The 19,311-nt window shown below is 39.9% G+C and overlaps 1 protein-coding gene and 1 long non-coding RNA gene across 9 annotated transcripts in view; one reads left to right on the forward strand and one right to left on the reverse strand.

Moving 5' to 3' along the window:
• LOC111934167 (uncharacterized) overlaps nt 1-19,311 on the forward strand; it is a 101,810-nt gene that overhangs the window by 75,752 nt on the left and 6,747 nt on the right. For all 3 annotated transcript variants that reach the window (XR_002867074.2, XR_015275820.1, XR_002867076.2), the window contains one exon: nt 15,831-15,996. This is a non-coding gene — a long non-coding RNA (uncharacterized LOC111934167). The remainder of the gene's footprint in view (nt 1-15,830; nt 15,997-19,311) is intronic.
• ALDH1A2 (aldehyde dehydrogenase 1 family member A2) overlaps nt 1-19,311 on the reverse strand; it is a 112,731-nt gene that overhangs the window by 4,980 nt on the left and 88,440 nt on the right. For all 6 annotated transcript variants that reach the window (XM_086849028.1, XM_086849029.1, XM_086849031.1 and 3 more), the window contains 8 exons: nt 18,959-19,020; nt 16,105-16,233; nt 15,851-15,964; nt 6,794-6,896; nt 4,131-4,315; nt 3,170-3,334; nt 2,580-2,737; nt 1,737-1,811 (listed from right to left, as the gene is read on the reverse strand). In XM_086849028.1, coding sequence (XP_086705154.1) covers nt 1,737-1,811; nt 2,580-2,737; nt 3,170-3,334; nt 4,131-4,315; nt 6,794-6,896; nt 15,851-15,964; nt 16,105-16,233; nt 18,959-19,020 — 991 coding nt within the window. The remainder of the gene's footprint in view (nt 1-1,736; nt 1,812-2,579; nt 2,738-3,169; nt 3,335-4,130; nt 4,316-6,793; nt 6,897-15,850; nt 15,965-16,104; nt 16,234-18,958; nt 19,021-19,311) is intronic.

Below are 19,311 nucleotides of genomic sequence, written 5' to 3' on the forward strand. Positions count from 1 at the left end.
GGGAGTGTAAAATGAGTATAGCAGTTCTGAGCTTTGGGTTGATTTTTGCCCATGTGTGATGAAAACCTGTGAATTTAAATGCAGGACGAAAACAAGTCCCAGATAATGCAGTGTTGGCAGAGGAAGCACAGTGGCCCAGTTATGGTCTGTCTGTAACATAGTGTCACCTTAGTAATGACACACTAATGTATAAACAGCTTTTATTTTTTTTAACTGCCCAACTCAACATTATTTATCCCTTAAAAACAAGAATCTAGGAAAGTGGCATTTTAATAAAAAGTATGCAGGTATTAATGCAGGATGGAGGAGGTGAATTAGAAGGTGGTATCTGATCAAAGAGGTTCTGAAGGAGTAGAATAATTACTCATAGGTAGGTTTTTCAGGCATCTTTGTGAGATGTACATTATTGCCATTCCAAACATTTATTGTTTATGATGAATACTTTCAAAGCTGTAGTGGGAATCAAGTGTGCAATTACCACAGATTTTTCCATGAGAGCTGGGGTGCTGCCTGGGTTTCCCCCCTTTTAAGAACTCTGCAACATTGATACGTGAACATTTTGCTTGCACAGTTGAACCTCCCTGGAGTCAGTGGGGTCACCCCTGGGTGTCAAGTTACTCATGTGCTCTATCGAGCTTAGTAGTTTCAGAATATTTTCACAATGATAAGAGTTAGATGACCTGACATATTTATGCCAGTGTGAGATCACCTCATAACTCATGAATGTGAATAGCATGAATGTGTTATTCAAATACTCCCTAACAAGGGAAAATACTTCAGTCTACACAGAGCTTATTTTATAGATCAAGCTGTATACTTCAACATATTTAAAGTTTTAAAGAGTTTGACCTTACTTTATTTTTACTGCTGAGTTTACCATTAGCCATAAGCTATTTTGAAAACTTAGGTGAGACATATCTGGTACACATACCTCCTGCACAGAAATTAATTGAATCCTTGGTATGTAACCAATCTGGGGCTGATGCAATTGCCAAACTTCCTTGTGATTGTAATGAGAATGAGAAACTGGTAAGACTTTAAATTTGGTACATGGGACAATATTTAAGTGTGGAGCTCCATTTCAAAATATTTGACACTTAGAGCTAAATGGAATAAGAAAGACAGAAAGCTTTATAATGGCAAGTGGTTTTTTCAAAGGGATGTTAACACATTTGTTTCCTTCTCTTTGCCTGCTTTCATTGTTTAAAAATCTGCAAGCTGATAAATTTTTTGTAAAATTCAAATGTATCTGTATTAATAAATACAGTGAAAACTGAAGAAAGGAAAAGAAAAACTACAAAGAGAGGCACAATACATGGCAAAACAACTCTGCAACTAGTACACCAAACCAGCCAACAAGCACTCAGCAGCACCAAAGAGAGTCTTTCTGAAAAGTCATGCTTAATATGGCTAAAAAAACCTTCAAGAAAACACAGATTAGAAGTTCAGAAAAATACTCAGAAATTTTGAGTTCCTTTCAGAAGAAGAAAATTCTAATAACTTAATTTGCAATGTTAAAAAAAGAAACAAAAAACCCAAAAACGTGGTCTTACCATGCAAATGAATTGCATTTAGAACTGGCAATGATGATTAAATGTCACCTTATGTCACTTTATATTATGCCCTGATTCTCAGGTTGGAATATTTCTGGATCTTAATTTGCATGGAAGCATTCACTAATGTTTATTAAGTTGTAGAGTTGAGGAGAATTTAGAAAACAGCAGTATAATACTTACATCTCTCTCCCATTGCCAGACATTTTGAATCCTCCAAAAGGACTTTGGGCATTTAAGGCATTGTAGCAATTTATCCTGTAACAGGAAGAGGCATTAAATCCAGCTGCACTGCCAGAGAGACCTTTGGATAACTCAGAGAGAGACTGAAACTTGTGGAGCTAAGGACACTCTATACCCCTTAGTAATAACAGACTTGTTTCATGTTGAAAAGAAATGAGGGATTTATGCTACAAAAACAACAGTCTGCTTCTTACTCCTAAGGAGAATTGGATTTGACCTGTGGGGGCCAGAGGAGACCACCATACCCTTGGACACATCTTCAGTAATGAGCTGTTAATCTGCTGCCAAACCTCAGTGCCAGTTTATAACATAGAGCTGTTAGATTTGAGTTTGCCCTTTTTCTCCCTAATTTCATGCAGCTATTCAGTTTAGTCAGATTTGACATACTAAATTGCAAGCTACTAAACTCTAGAGCTGGCATTCCCTATCCCTAAAGACTGGAGAGGAGGTTCCAACAGTTCCTTAATGTTGTAGAAAGTGCACAATGCTCTGTGCCTTTAGTGAAAGCTCCCTGGATTCCTGTGCTCCCCAGAAAGGATGGTTTATCCTGTTTGTTTTCAGTAAAGCCGCTCAGTGGCTGCAGTGCTCTAGGGAAGCAAGGTGCTTTCCAGCTCCAGCAGTGAGCAGCTCCTCCCCACTGCTGTTCCATGGCTTGGCCAGTGATCCACCACTAGCATGGGCTGCATAAATATTCTTAACAAAGGGTGCAAAACTGAAGTGGAATGATGATAGTGAGTCAAACTCTTCATCTTCAAGAGTGGGAGTGGGGTAACTTCTACTTACCAGACCGTCCCAGCCTGCATTGCTGAAGAGACTGTCAGGGCCTTGTTTATGTCATTTGTAAAGACAGCAGCTACCAGCCCAAAATCAGAATTGTTTGCTCTCTCTATAACTTCATCCATGGTTTTAAATCTCAGTATTTCTTGAACGGGCCCAAAAATCTGCAACAAAGAATAATAATTAATAAACTATCCCCCTCATAGGCATTTTATTCTTATTTTGTTCTGCTTTCTTAATTATCTTCTCTCTCCTGTTATAATGTTTTAAATCTCCCACAGCAAAATTTAGTGATAACTAGTGATAATATCTGTCTGTAAAACTGCATGAATTTCCCAAAGCAGATGCCTCAGGGGACTTTGTTCATTCTACCCATATCTCCCCTTTGATATCTGACACCTTACAGTCAGTGACAAAAATTGAGCTTCCTTACCCAGCTGATGTAACTTGCTGTGTGCATAAGGAGTTCTGAATTTTATTTTTTTTTAATATGGTCATAATTTTCACTCTGAAGCTTTTGTCTTAGGAATTAAACAAACAAACAAAAAAAGTAATATTTAGGACATTTTAAAAGGATTTTTCCCACACATGACTACCTCCTCCTTGGCAATCCGCATGTCATCTGTTACATTGGAAAACACCGTAGGTTCAATGAAGAATCCCTTTCTTCCCAGCCCCTTTCCCCCACATTCAAGTTTTGCTCCTTCAGTGATGCCACTTTGAATCAGTTCCAAGATCTTGTTGTATTGTTTTTTATCAATCTGAAAGAGAGAAAAAGCTGTTTGGTGCGCAGACCATGTACTTGACAACTGAGTCCAAATAGGTGTTTTTAGACAAGTCATGTTCCAGTGAGTCAGTTCCTGCTTCCATCACTGCTCTTTGAGCTACAGATGCCGAAGATCTACAAGCAGGTGCTGCTTGTAACTTTGGGCTCAGACTTCTTAAGATGTGTCACCTTATGTTTGTGGTTTAGCCCACACTCTTGCTAAACAATCTAGTTTACAAGCACAAAAAAAGCAGATCATTAGTTTTTGTACCAGATTAACTTCCTGAAAATGTTATAAGCCCAGCTGGTTATTAGTGACAGGAACATTTTCTAAAGACTTATTTCTGATTATGCCTGTCTTCTGCTTAGAATTCTTGGATCTCCAAGCATAGTTATGGTTGAAGACAGTTCTTGATGGTGAAGTGCTCATAGAGGCTTTTAAGAGCTTCTCACAATTTACAGCTCTATTTTGGGGGCTGAAGATCCAAATCTTGCTCTTAAAACTGGGAGGCAAACATCGATATTTAAATTGATATTTTTTTTTCATTTAACAAGAAATGCCTCAGAGCTGCACAGCTTATCTACTCTTTTAGAACTTTAATCTTGAAAGCATGTATTGTGCATATGTATATGTATATATATATGTGTGTGTATATGTGTATATATACTATATTGGTAGTATCAGCTACCCTGGACCTTGAATGAGTGTGCACTGACTGACCTCTGCCTTAGTGGAGTTTAAATACTTCCAGCACCTCCTGGGCTGTAGAGCCAAAGCCCTGCTCCTTTACCTGTGGACCTTGTTCTGTAGTTGGGTCAAAAGGACTCCCCACAACTCTCCTCTTTGCACGTTCTACGCTCCTTCTGACAAACTCTTCATAGATTGATTCTTCCACGTAAATCCGTGAGCCTGCAGTGCAGCACTGTCCTTGATTGAAGAAGACTCCTTGGTGAGCTTGTTCCACAGCATAGTCCACTGAAAAGCAAGACAGCACATGTTGCACTGCAACACCGTGGGCTAATCTGCCTTTGCATCAGTGCTGTGTGTATTACACAGTGTCACATTCCCCAAACTTCAGTACTAGGATTTGGTCAAATAAAATTAAATCAAGACATCCCATAGCTGAGTCAGGTCAGAAATGAGGATGATTCCCACTGGGAAAGTTAAGACAGTGATTTATCAGTCAATAGGAGTAAGGTATGCAAGAACAACTTCACCACTGTCTTATATCCAGCAACATGTCATTTACCAAGTAAAACCCTTAAGGGAACATCAGAAGTGGGATGTTCCCCACATAAATACATCTGACTGGGTCACTGTAGGAAAATTTGGAGAGGAAAATTTGTCTGTGATCCTAAGTTGGCACTGGGTTTAATACTTCATATGTGAGAATTACAGCAAACCAAATACATGGGAAAATTTGACTTTGATAATGGCAAGACCCGTCCTTCCCAAAAAGCCAGATTCCTTTTCTACAACATAGAAATTTCCTCTTGGCCCATGCAGGTGACTGGGTAAGGCATTAAAATTATAGGTCTGTTATAGAACAATCAACCCTCAATTTCTACTCTAACTTCCTTGGAGGTACAACTAACACATTCTGTCCAAGCAGGAGAGAGGATCCAATCATATTTAGATATTCAAGGCCACATTCTTACTTTGGGTGTAGTAACTGACTAGACTAGAATAATGAATTTATCCCTAAACAGTGATGCCCTACAGCACTGTAATACTTCTGTTACCAGTTGTAGCACTTGGGAACATTGCTTTAAGTATAATCTTTCATGGGCTAAACAAAGCAACAGTGCTTTACTTTCAGCACATTCTAGACAACTCTGCCTAACAGAAATGTCTTTTTATGCCCTCAGTGTGGTCTTTAGAAAAATTACATGGGCTGTTCCCTGGACCCCATTCAAATTTTCCCTGGCAGCTCCATGGAGATTGAAAGCACTGGTGGATAGCTGTGATTAAGTAATGTTTCTTCCTCTATTATTAACAGTTTTTCACCATGAGGGGCTCTAACCATTCTCCTCTGGTTTTTTGGTGCACCAAACCTTCAACAGGTTTATCATGCTTTCTGCTAAATTCTGGCACACAGTGTTCCTCAAGCAGAACAAACAACTCCTTTGGAACGGTGAGCCAATTGCTGTTTTTAAATAATCAGAGCTTTGAAGTTTAAAGCTTAGGCCAAGTGCTGGAGGTTGTAATTGTGGGAAGACCAGAGAGCAGTTGTCCTTCCCCCGTGGAAGGTCATAACACAGACCTGGCACAAGTCACTCTACTAGAAATGTTTAGGTGTTCAAGTCTGAGTTAGCAGGTGAGGGACATTTGAGGTATGGTGATATCTGGTGGGAGGTGGAGATGAGTAACTGGGTTGAAGGCTGGAATAGCTGTGTCTGGCTCCAGCTGACAAGAGCTTTTTTAGCTTACCAGAATGTCTGTGGCTGAAATTTCAATCCTCAACTTGGTAAAGCATTTCTACGTAGAAAAGCTGCTGGAAGTTGTCAAGCTTTCCCTAGTTTTTCAGGTATTAATAAATTTTGAAAATGGGTACAGGATTGTAACCATCTCTTGTAATTCATGCTATTCAAAATTATTCTATTCACTTACCCCTTTTAAATGAGAAGACCAAATCCTTATGTATCTATTTATCTGGGTTGCAAAGTTCTCAGAAAGGGCATTGAGTACAGGGTGCCTGCACCCAGCCTGAAACAAGAGCTCAGAGCGAGGTGTGAACCATCTCATTCATCTTAACGGGGTGTTAACCTCAAAACCTCCTGCTGACAATTTAGATATCAGCATTGTAACTATTTCGTTGCTGATCATTTAAGCAGAAACTTTTAGTTTGTGTTTACATCCTATCCTAAACAGCTGTCCTGTGCCTTCTCAGGTGCCAGAAATCTCAGCTGCACAACATCATACATCTGCCAAAATTTTCAGCTCCCTGCTGACAGTGGTAGTGAGGATATTTCAATACACAATTCTTCAGTTGTGAAAATTTTAAAAATGGAACACAGCTACTTAACAAAGGAAGAGTGCACTGACTAGATTAGCAAGTCAAGTGTACATAAAAGTCCTCCCTTTTTATAATTGCTTTGAACCAAAAAAATCACAGAATTTCCAGTTTTAAAGCACTAAATCACCTTGCTGCAGAGCATAGGATGGCAAATGTGTGTGGGACTAACTGTGAAAAACACCATGTCTATATGCTTGGTTATAATGTTTTTTCTGCTCTCTTGTTGACTATGAATTTGTGGGTTCAAAAGTTGTATTTTCTAAAAGTACACCTTAGTTTGCTTCTGTAAGATTGAAAAGTATCATTAGATACAGCTGTATTGCTTCACTTCACTTTACATGAAAGATGTGCCCTAAAATTAGTTTATAAAAAAAAAAAAAAGGAAAAAGACATCATGCAGATATGTTTTTAGCAAAAATATGGAAGTGCTGACTTACAATCAGCATCTGCGAAAATAATGTTTGGGCTTTTCCCACCCAGCTCCAGTGTAACTCTCTTCAAATTACTCCTTCCAGCTGCTTCTTGGATCAGCTTCCCAACCTGAAAGGAAATGGAGACACATTTTACAGGGAATGTAGTCATACAGTTCATTTTAACAGCCAGGGTTGGCTATCAGTAGAGCAGAGCTTTAAATAATCCAGCAGGTTCTTTGTTCCAAACATATTCTCATCAGTAGTGGACAGCTTCCCTTTTTTTTATTATTTTTTTTTCCCCCTGGAAATAGAGAGGGGATAAGGCACAGCACTAAGTTTGTGTAGCATTCACCCCTCTGCAGCTATGCTAAAACGGATTGGGGCTTTCTTTTCGGGAATTTTAGGAGGGCTGAATTAGAAATTTGAAATGGATGTAACTACAATTACTTCCATCCAAACCACTGACATGTTCACAAGGCTTAATGCATCAAATACTGATGAAGTCATCCTCCTCCTCTGCAGGATTAACAGCACAGAGCAGAATACCAAGTAGGCAAGAAGTTACAAAAGCACCATCCCAGTCCTGACCCACAGCTGCCCCACAGATAATCTTGATATGGGTTGAGGAGATCAAAATCACCTCTAAAATGTCTTTGTAGATTGTGGGGTCAGCTGCAGCAGCCACAAATTGCAGATTCACCAATGAACATGAGAGTAGATTAAATGGAGTAGCAATCTGACAGCTACAGATTTGATGTGCTTCCACATCAGTACAGTTGGAGGGGCAGCTGTGCTCCCAGGAAATTCCTCTCCCTGGATCAACAAATCCAAAATAGATCAGCTTTTGTACAGTTGCAGTGTAACTGTGACCATTTTGCAGCTAAGGAAGTAATCATGGATAGATTTAGTCTCCTACTTGGTAAAACACAGGATTAAAAGTACCTACAGAATATTGAGAAGCTTAAGAACCTTGGTGAGTGCTTTATTTTAACTGGGATATGTTTTAATGTCACACAGAAAGAGATGAAGTGAAATGGGAGTGAGCCCAGAGCTGGGCTTTTTTCCCCATGTAGTACTCTGGTCTCTCTGTCTGTTTTCTATTTCTAAGGTTATGTGAGCGAGATTCCCTGCAGCAAGGGGTTAATGGATGAGAAGCTGAACCTCTTAGAGAATTAAAGGCAGTCTGCTAGAGAAAGTTAAGTCAGCACTGGAGTAATCAGAAAGCAAATGAAACAGAAACCAGGGCCCCCAAAGAAAAAAAAAACAAAAGAAAAACTCCACAGGATAATGAAGGAATTGTGAACCACTTCATGTACCTTTGTGATTAACTGTTTATCTGGTGATACCACAGTTGAGTGTGACTGAGGTTTTTTCTTGTTTAAAAAAAAAAAGAAAAAGCTTTTTTTCTTTACCCCTGTATTGATGGAATGGAGTGTTGACATTATCATGAAATTCCTTGCATATCCCCTTAATTGGAGCTGATTTTATTGCTATGTTTGACTGACAGCCAGAAGTGAACCTGAAAAAAAAGGATCCTTTCTGCCTTCCACCCCCACCACATACATCGAGCACGTCATCTGGAAATTCCAGCCTCTCAAACTGTGCTGAAAATGTTCACTGGAAACCAGAGTTCTGTGTTTATAGCCCGTGCCAGCCAATGCCATTCACACCCTCACTGCCTTAAACCTCCCTCTCTCAAAGAGCAGAAACCAGCTATTTCCCCTCAAAAATTCACAAAGAGCAGGACAGACCAAGAAAGCCAGAGCAATGTGTCCAGCCCTCATCTCTCTGCCTTCCATTCTACTTTAATATCAAAACAGTCTTGTACATGTAAGTAAAGATTTTGAAAGGGTTCCACGCAAACGAGTGATTGACAAGTATGCAACTCCAAGTACAGTGTATGTGGCAAATATTCAAGTCCAAAGGGCTTTAAGACAGTGGTGTAAATTTGGAAAAATGTAGTCCGAGGTATTTTTAATACAGGGGAAGTTGTTGTCAAGTTTCCAAGTGAAAACTTAATAGAAGGTTTCACTGTGTCTTTCCTGTTAGAGATCAGTGTAGGCATCAGGATGGTGGGGCTCATGCTGCTCAGCATTTTTGTTCACTGTGCTCCCGTTGTGCCCTGTGCACTTACAAGTTGAGAAAAGTCTTCGGGAAGGCACCAGCACCGTGGTTATTTAGTGACAAAGGCGGCCTTTTGTGACTGAGCCTCTCTTTATGGAGAAAGACAGCATGAAAGGGATAAGTGATAGTGTTGCAATCTGCACGGCCTTTCAGGACACGCTTCCCGCGGTGTCTCTCAGCTCTATCCCTGAGCTCCCAACAGGCAGCACAGCCCGGAGAGGCAACGCTGGAAGAGAGGACTCCCCCACAGATAATGGAGCTGTGTGACTATTCAGCAGGAATGTTGGCAGAGAAAGGCCTGACTCCCCATCCTTGTTTTGAATAGGCTTCAAGATTGATATCAGGAGTATCCCCGGATAGCTTGTGAAGTACCATAACCTCGTAAGCTGCACGGAGGGTGAGGCAGATGTAATTTGGTCCATCTCAAAGAAAACAATTTGTTATGCAGACCAACAACAACAAAGATTTAAAAAGTAGTTTGAGGCACTCCTGTGCAACAAAGCTATTTGAATGATCGTCCTGGAAGGGTCTGTTCCTGGACTGTCAATGGTGTGACACTGGGCAGTGAGAATGCATCATGATCTAAAACATTTGATTGTTGTTTATTTATGCTTTCTCTATATAGAAGTTTAATGTGTCTTTCAAGAGGAGGCTTAAGCAGTTGCATTTTCAGCTTAGTGCAGAAATTAAAAAACATTTGTTGCCTTTCTTGTTCTCTTAATTTTCAGTTTTCAGACAGAACTCTGTATTTCTGAAGGGTACAGGTGGGTTTGCCTGTTACTGTTAGAGCACTCAAAGTCTCATGAGTCAAAAGCAAACCTCCAAGGTTTGTGGTACTTCCTCTTCAGCTCTGTCATTCAGAATGCCTGAGTTTTCCTTTGTTCTGAATTTCCTTTGCTCACAGATAAACAGTAAATCATCAGGGAGCACCTGGATATAGGGGAACTTCAGTCTAGCTGAACAGCAGGTAATTTTCTTGACACTGTCACAGACAAGACAGTGAAGGGAAGAGCTGCACAGGGACATGTATGGATTACAAGATTCCATGAACAGTGCAGTATTTGACAGAGGAGATATACATCATCAGTTAGTTAGGCATTTTAACTAATACCCTCTATACCTTTCTTGGGATATTGAGAGAATATCTGAAGAACAGTAAGTGGTTTAAGTTACAAGAGATTGATTAACTTTTGGGGAGATGGTGTGGCTAGGCAGAAATTTACAGTGTTTTCTGAAGTACAGTTCTCTCTCTCCAGCTATTGAGACACTGGATATCATTGTTTTGGCAAAACCCTCAAACCCATGCTACTACTCACTCGCTCTGCCTTATTTTTTATGAATTCCAGATTGTATGCAAAATCTTTCCAACAAACATTTTAGAGCCACCTGGCATGTTCAGGTTGTGTGTCCCATAAGGACAAGCAAATATTATATACTGGCACAAAGAAGAGCAGCTTTTTTTGACTGTGTTAGGAGCAGCCCTGAAAAGAGCATGCTGAATAGTCCAGCACAAGTGAAAAGGCAATCCCAAACACAAATTCCTGGAGACACTCCTAAGCTATAAATGGCTCATTTGTTCCATAGGTTAAATCTTGGCCCCATGGAAGTCTGTGGCTAAACTCCTGCTAAAGTTGATAGGACTGATACACCATCTTATTTGTATTGGGTTTAAGAAGTGATTCCTTTTGAAGTGCATCTTTTGTAGGCAGAGGCACAACAGTTACCCAGGGACAGCTTCCTAAATGCTACCAAAGACACAAAGGAAGGAAAAGGAAAACAACTTCTTCTCATTCAGGAGGCACAAGCTGTCCTAGATGGGATCCAAAAGATTCCACAGGAGCAGGAATGAATGCTAATGTAGCCTCCCTAAATCCTTACATAGGGCACGTGTGTGGCACCATAAGCTCACAGACTTTGCAGAATATTTCAATCACCTTTAGGATTCTTATTGCTAAAGTAGAAAATGCCAGGTTGCAATTCTTCATGAAACCTAAAATCAGTAAGAGATTGTGTGATCCAGGAAAGCTCACACAACTCACTGCCTGTGCAGTAGGAAGACATTCTGTCTACATCATGCTTTGGGACATTCATCTCACTTTGGAAATGAAAGGAGAATCCTGCTGAGTAAATTAGAATCAGTGGTAATACAGCTGTTAGCTACAAACATTTGTTTGGCATGAATCAATCTCAACTCTCCCGTAGTTTGCTTTGATGATCTCTCTAGTATCTTGTTGACTAATGATGAGATCATGGTTTGTTAATCTAAGTGCATAAAGAAAACATTCTGCCAAGCAAAATGCAGACTCTTTTGCTGGGGTTTATTGCAGTTGTTTATAGACCTTTTGTTTACACAGGCATCCAAACCAATTTGTTGGATATTTATTTGGGTTACTCTACAGAACTGCCTGAACACAGACCTGAATCCTATCTTAAATCTGTCTGCATTTTAATGGGTCGTAGTTTGAACAAAGTGGAAACCAGCCACTTAGGATACATTTCTTGTTGGCCAGAACTTCAAATGTTTTGTGTGCTATCTATAATTCTCATCTTGAGAGCATTTAACAACTGGAGAGAGTTGTAAGCCAGTCTGATTTGGAGGTTACACATTTGGTTTTAAACAGAAGTTATTAGAACTCATTAAACTTTTGCAACAATCAAAATACAATTTTTATCCCAGGCAGGGCTTTAAATCTGCATTTTAAAAAATTTGTAACTTCTACTCTTCATAATCATCTCTAATTTTAAACCCAGAACATACTGCCCTCAACCATTGCCTGTGTACCAGGAGCTTATGGGTACACCATCCCCACACCAGTTCCAGTTCAGATGGAGCACGAGAGCACACAGTGACTTGGGCAGACAGCTCACAGCAGGAAAATGGCTGTATTTGCAAAGCTTTAACTGAGCTCACAGATTTGAATGGAAATAAAGGCAAATGAAGAGTAAACCTGCTTCTGATGGCTGCTGTTCTCTGATATTTGAAGGCCTCTCAGCTTTTTTTTGCAGAGCAAAAGTTCTTTCAGAGAATAAGAAAGTAATATGAAGAAACTCTTTGCACTTGCGATATGCATAGAAATTGTCCCCTCATCAGCACTTGTCTTGGAAATACATAAAGCCCACTGGTATTTCACTGGGGAAGAGACTTGTAGAACATCTCCTGTACTTCTGAGCACTGCAGCCCAACAGCAGAAATATGGGAATCCCAGACATCCTGAGTCTGGACCTGTTCTTAAACTCAGGAATCATAAATTACTAGTTTTAATTAAATCATTGCTAATAATATTTTTAAAGGAACTCAGACAAGAATATGTGGAACAGTGAAGAAGCTGAGGCACAGAGGGGCAGTGCAAAAGGAAAAGGCCTGTGCAGTAAACATTGGGGGTAATGGGACACATCTGAGCTTTACCTCTCCCATGCTCCCAGGGAGTGGGAGTTTACCCTGCAGCTCAGGATCAGAAGGGAAAAGGAGAAATTCAGAAGGATGTAATGAGATATGTAAGTTGATTATGGATTTTCAAGGAAAGGTAGGAAAAGGATAGGAGCAACTGTTAACATGGTCATGTTGGCTGGAAGAAAGTTTGGTTATGTCAGTTTAAATTTCATCTGATCATGGAAGATGAGGAGAAAATGTGTCAGTGAAGCCTGAGAGGAGATTGCTGTAATTAAGGAGGATCATGGATTAGCCCTGGTTCACTAAAACCAATACAGTAAAAATAAACATTTTGGTTAAAATGCCTGTACCAAACAGACTGTTCAAGAGTGAGCTGAAGCAGGCAGAGAAGCCAAGAAAGCTACTGGAATCTAAGGAGGCACAGTATTTTAGATGGCCTTTCATACTCAGTATGATTTTATCTCTTTCAGCGTGACAGTTGTCAGAGTGAAATCCATAGCCTGCCAGGAGTTTGCAGAACCCTTCCCCTTCCAAGTGAGCTGTGGAGGGAAGAGTTTTGAGATACATTTACTAGGGGATTGGGAGAGGAAGATGATCCATGGGAGGGTGTTTCATAAGCAGATAGGCTGAGGCATGAAAGAGTTGGCAGACTATTCTTTTAATGTGTGCAAGCTAACCCATAAAAGGAGGGGCAACAGGAAAGATGGGAGAGAAGTGAAATCAAACAGTAATGGCGCCAGAGAAAAAGAGCTCTTTATGCTTTTTCACACATTATTTTGTAGGGGGTGTGTGAAAAGTAAACAGCAGTACTTAAGAAAAATTCAGAGCGCCCGAAAATCTAAAATCCAGAGAAGAGAGTGCACACTGGATAGCTGTAAATTAGAAATCAGAAGCAGAAGTTGAAAGTTATTTCTGTGTTGTCATTGCATGGGCACAGGCTTGAGGCCTCCCAGTCATCAGGAGTGTCAAGAGCTGGACCAATGGACGGGTGACAAGGCCACTGGCACATGGGATACAAGTGTCCACATGCACCTCTGGGCTCAGGAAGTGTGTAAGGCATTGATTGTCAGAAGCTGTGAGGCTGCAGCAAGGAAAGGATCACTCTACACATGCTCTCCTGTGAGCATCTGGTACTGGTCCTGTTGCAAGATAAAGTGCGAGGCTGGAGGGCTCTGTGGTGTGGCTGTGTCAGGCTTTATTGAGTTAAGATTGTGAACTTGGCCTTTTGGCTCATATTTCTATGGATTGGGTTCTACAAATATTGGAACACATTAGCATCATTCAATTTTTTTTTTTTTTTTTTTGTAGGAGAAGCAGCCTGTTTTTAAGAATACTGCAGGAAAAAGATTAATATCCCATTTTTGTGATTTTTACAGGCAAATGGGGAGTTTTCATTAGCTATAAGTATACTTCAAAGGTAAAGAATTTCTATAAAAGGACCTCATGGTGAAAGCTTGAGAAAAGCTGTGCTTCAGAATCTCAATTTGAAGATCTTTGCTTTTGTACTGATAGGTTTTATCATTAACTTGCCCATCATGAACTGCCTTAGCTAGTACATGGATGGAATGGAGTTAATATGTGGTGTTTATACACCTAATGGCTATTGGAAATCCCCATCACTGGAGTGTACAGTTGACATGCTTCAGACAAGTACCAGAGAGAAAAAATGCTTCCATTACTATTTCTCTAGGAATTGAAATCTGCTTTGGAGGAGTCAGAGACTGTAGTCCAGCTCATATCAGAACATGGTGTTTAAAATGTTACAATGTTGACTTGCTGTTACAAGAATTCAGTGTTACAGGAAATCAGAAACAATATGGAATAGTTTACACTAACTCTGCATTAAAACGATCCATCTGTTCTTGCTTTAGGTTCTTAGAGAATTGCTTTTTCATCTCTGTAATGCTTTTCACTTCCTATTAGTAAGGCTTTTAAAGGTAGGCACTGAGTTAGTATAAAACCCACAGCTTTTGAGTTTAAACGCCTATTAAAACTAAAGCTGTCTGGAACTACAATAAAATTTATTTTGGCTACAAGAGACAACTTTGAAACCTAACCCATCTGTATTTTTCTTCTTCCAAACAGTGCAACATCCTGTATAATAGAATATTTATCTTAAACAGAGACCACATATCTTTATGAAAACAATTGTTTCAACTTAATTTATGGGGGGTAATCAGCTCATATTAAAATTTTCAGTATTCCAGGATGCTAATCTTAATTGGATACAGGAGACATAATGACTAGAGTAATTCCATAGAATAATCTGAAATCTAATATAGCTATTGACTTAGAATGTAACCGGTGTATGTTAGAATCTGAAGTTGTCATTAAAAAAATCACGTACAGGCGTATAATAATCGCAAAACACCTGTGTGTGCAAATTAGGCATACGACTGCAGCTATGTTTTACTGGTAATTTAGGTTTGTGTGTGACTTGCAAACTCAATTACAGAATAATTCCACCAGAATAATTTATTTGAAATAATTGAGCTGGTCTCTGCAATCCTTGGGCCCACCAGGGAGATACCCACACATATCTAGCAGGGTTGCATGGTCAGTGAATTTATCAACACAAATCAAAAAACAAATTGCCTCACTGTGAAGAGCAGTATCCCCGGGATGCATAAAGCCTTCCACTGCCACGAGTGGGAGTCAAACATATCAAACAGAGACTGGATCCCTGGGGTTTAGCTCCCTCCATACAATAGTTTGTCAGATTTTGAATTGAAAAGGGCTGGGTTTAGCACTCTCTAAATATAACCAGCCCTGAAACTCCCACAGAGATTCCTTTCTGTCTGCCTTCAGACGATGAGATAAGGCCCCTTCTCCTGTGACTTCAGTCTGGAGTACCTCTGTCATCCCCACCCCAACCCTGATAACAGCCAGCTTGGCACATATTTGAAAGCAAGATGTGATGAGAGTTTTGGGGGTTAGTCTTGCTGTAGATTGCAGCCTTCATCTTCAGAGTGAGCCTCCTCTCAAACAACTGCAGCATAGACTCATAGCAAGACATTTTGGCATCCAGGAGACAACTGGCTCCCTTTATCCTCTGGCCAGCTTCTTTCCATCATTTTGGGAACTGACACCTTGGACAATCTCCTTTTCTCCCTGCATTCCTTCCTTTTTAGGTCTCCTCCTCATCCTCAATATACTTGAATGCAGCATCAAATTTGGAGTGTATTTGCACAACTTGCTCCCTTCCTCTCCCTTTTCCCCAAGTACAGCAGGATACACAAATTATGGATGTTAAAGCAGCACTTATGTGTGCTATGATATACACGGGATGTTCTGCCTACTTGCATGTGATTCACATCCTCATAAGCCCACAGGAAATCCCAGTAATATTTTTCCAGGCATATCTCCTGTGCTGAGGTGCCGAGCACAGCAGGGGCTGGAGGAAAGGAGCCGTTTGTGCTTGGGAAGTCCTGTGGTACATGAGTTTAGCTGGGAAGCACAGACCACTGCTATTTAGATGTAGCTCTTTTACTCAGTGACAGTGAGAAAATTAGCACAAGGACTGAAGTATTTATTCATGTTTTACAGTAGTGTGTGAATGCTCTTACCTCAGTGGATCCAGTGAAAGCAATTTTATCAATGCCAACATGAGAAGCTATGGCTGCACCAACAATTGGACCAAATCCTGGCAAAATATTGACAACTCCTGGTGGAAAGCCAGCCTGTCAAAACAGGAATGAATGAATGAATGAAGGTAAGCATGACCTACAATAACTGTTAGAGAATGTGCTGCAGCAGGCATGTGCTGGTAGTTCCCTCTCCACGAGGAGAGACAGACATCACTTCCCTCAGTTCCTCTTACCTCCTTGATGAGGGCACCCATGTAGAGAGCACTGAGTGGTGTTTGTTCTGCTGGTTTAATAACTACTGTATTGCCACAGCACAGAGCAGGAGCAATCTTCCATGCAAACATCAGCAGGGGGAAGTTCCACTGTAGGAAAAAAAAAAGTTGATAGATGGAAAAATATTGCCGTGGTGTTTTGTTTTCAAGATGTCAAGCTGATACCTCACTTATTTCTCAGGCTGATCCTCAACATAAATCTTTCCCAGCACAAAGCAAGGATTTATTTTTTTTTTTAAATTACTGCCATTAAGAAAACAACAACAGTGACTTCTTAGTTCTTTCTCCCCTGTCCCAAGAAATACAACCCTTACCTGCAATCTCCATTAAAAAAAATGTTATCTGTTACTTTTTTAAGTCACAACTTTTTATTTCATTTATTGTTTTGCTATTGGCACTTTTAATTGTTCCATAAAAATAGGTCTTGCTTCTGATACATTTGGAAAGAACTGTTTGTTCATGTTGATGCAGTTTTGGATGTAAATTTCATATCCATGAATACATCTTAAGATATAAAATTTATACTCAAAATTATATAATCCTTAATTGATGGAATTACAATAAAAAGTCCATAAATGTCAGTGTTCAATCAAAACTTTTCATTTTCTTGAAGATTTCTTACTGAGAAATCTATGTGGGAGATGTTAAAAGGACAGTAAAAAACAAGTTGAGAAACTCTTCACTGCTATAAAATGTTGTATTGTCATCCATTATAACTTCATTGAACTGCAGCAGATGATGTAGTGAATTATATTAGTCTGATGAGCAAATGTACCTTGGATAAAAGTAACGAGCCTTCTGCACCAAGGCCTGATCCTAGCAGGTTAAGCGGATAGTCCTGCTGATTTTAGTGAAATTGTCAGAGTAATAAAATAACTGTGCTTGCACAATCACTCTTACAAATGCGTACAACAGTCTCTTTTAGAAGGAGAATAGAAAGTATCAGTCACAGAGTCAGCCACTGGCCAGAACTTGTTGCTGCCTGATGCATATCAGCTGCCACTCTCAGACATCTCTCTAGCCCCTGGCTAGCTTGAAAAAATACACAACTGTCTTTCCTTCACCGAACACCCAATTTTTTACTCCCTCTGTTGTTTATAAACTCCGGAGACAAAGTGATGTTTTAATTCCATCTCCAGTACATAAACCTGGGAGGGGAGCTGTCGGGCCAGCAGTGTGCTAACAGCCTGCACTTCTAATGGCATTGCAAGGAGAGCTCACAGCAGTTTTATAGGGCACTATATAGCCCTGTTTATGCTACAGCACTGCCAAAGAGCACATGTTTTGATGGAAGCTGGGATGTGAAAGAGGATGAGGAGTTCAGTGTTAGACTTGCTGTTTAATTTTATTTTTGAATAATGTATTTGCTCAGGCAATGGCAAAGCACATGCAGCGGCCTGGGCTGTCCTCTGGGACTGGTAGCGTGGAGGAAACACAGAACAGATCAGCAGTGGTGTTAGAATAGATGGATATGACAGGCATCTTCAGGCTTTGGAGGGCAAAACTGAGGGAAGAACTAACGTGTGGTAGGTGACTGGGTACCCCAAACAAAGGTTTACACATCTTAACTAAATAAATCCTGCTTTTGGCACAATCCTCAGCCTGTGGCCAAGTTTCTTCAGCAGTTTCTGTCAGTTAAGCTCAGTGAAACAAGCACAAACAAGAGATGTCCAGCAGTGCTGGGGTTAGATGTTGGGGTTGTCGTTTAGGAAATGCTTATGTATGTGCCTGGCTGAGGAAAGGGGACAGAGCTATGGAATCTTTCATTCATAAGGACCAAGTTAGGAGAGTGTGTAGGTGTTTGCAGGATGGCTGTAGCCACAGACTCTCTGAGTCATTGCATATTTCTCTGGGTTTCTGCCAAGTGCCAAACACAAAAGCTACCCCTTAACAAAGACATTAAATAATAACAAATATAAATAGGGGAAAGGGGCTTAACATTGTTAAAGTAATCTTTTCTGGCTGCTTCTCTTGTTATAGAATTGCTTTGTGTTTCTGTTTAGTTGCTTTGTGGTAATGTGAACAAAATAAAAAATCAACATAAAAAAAAAATTCAGAGAATGATCTGATTAGTCCCCCAGTGTTTTGTCAAGCCAAAAAGCTTCCATGCAATATTTTAATAGCTATATGTGAGCTTCCCATTGAAATTTCTGCCAAACCTGGCTAACTGGCTCTTCTGAAAAAGTTACCCTCTCAGTGCAATTCCCATGCAGTGTTCAACAAGATTTTATTATGAGGGTGTCTGCTGGGGTGTAGGAGGAGTATTGGATTTGATGAAATGATGTGTTTCTCTCTCACAACAAATAAAACAAACATTTCATGTCTTCTATTAGCTACGCAATGTTAATTGTAATGATATGTTTCCTGGAGTTTCCTTTTCTCTTCCAGCCTTGTAAAAGAAATAGAAGGAAAGAATGGAATTAAAATACATCAAATTCTCCCAGGAACTGAGGAGCCTGTTAAATCACAGTAAAAACTAAATAAATAAAGAGACTACCACAGCAAAGCATCAATTTTCCATAAGTTGTGTGAACATCCATAACCACTGACAGCATATTAACACTGTGTTTTGCTTTGCTTGTTTTAATCATGTGAATTCTATGACTTGAGAACTTAACTCCTAATAACAGAGCCTAAACCCTATTAGCATGTTCAAATAAGCATTTGCAGGGAGGCTGTTAAAGATATGTCAACAATATGAGCTCAGCTTTTTTCGTAATGGAAAACACACATAGCTGAAGACCATGTTTTATGTGTCTTTAAAGAGAACTGGTTCAAATGAAAATAAATAGAAAGCACTGGTAGAGATACTCACAGGGATGATCTGTCCACACACTCCGATGGGTTCATGTCTTGTAAACGTAAAATAATCTCCATCTGAAACAGATGAGCATGCTTACTCTCAAGTGCAGTTTGACTTGGCAGAACAAAAAAAAAATTAAAATAGAGGGAGGGAAAAAACTCTAAGGATCAGCCTTTGATGGCAGTTAAAGAAATAAAGAAGTCATGGAAGTGTTTTTTTGTGAGCCAGCATGGGAAACCTAGGTTCAGGAGCAACCTAATTATTCTTTCTGTAGAACAAAGGAAGCAGGCTTCCCATCAGAAAGTAACCTGCTTTGTTCCTTGGCAAAGAGCTGTTCTGCACATAAAATTGCAGTAGCATGGAAG

Source organism: Cyanistes caeruleus, chromosome 13 (genome assembly GCF_971803275.1).
Source record: "Cyanistes caeruleus chromosome 13, bCyaCae1.hap1.1, whole genome shotgun sequence".
NCBI classification, from domain to species: domain Eukaryota; kingdom Metazoa; phylum Chordata; class Aves; order Passeriformes; family Paridae; genus Cyanistes; species Cyanistes caeruleus.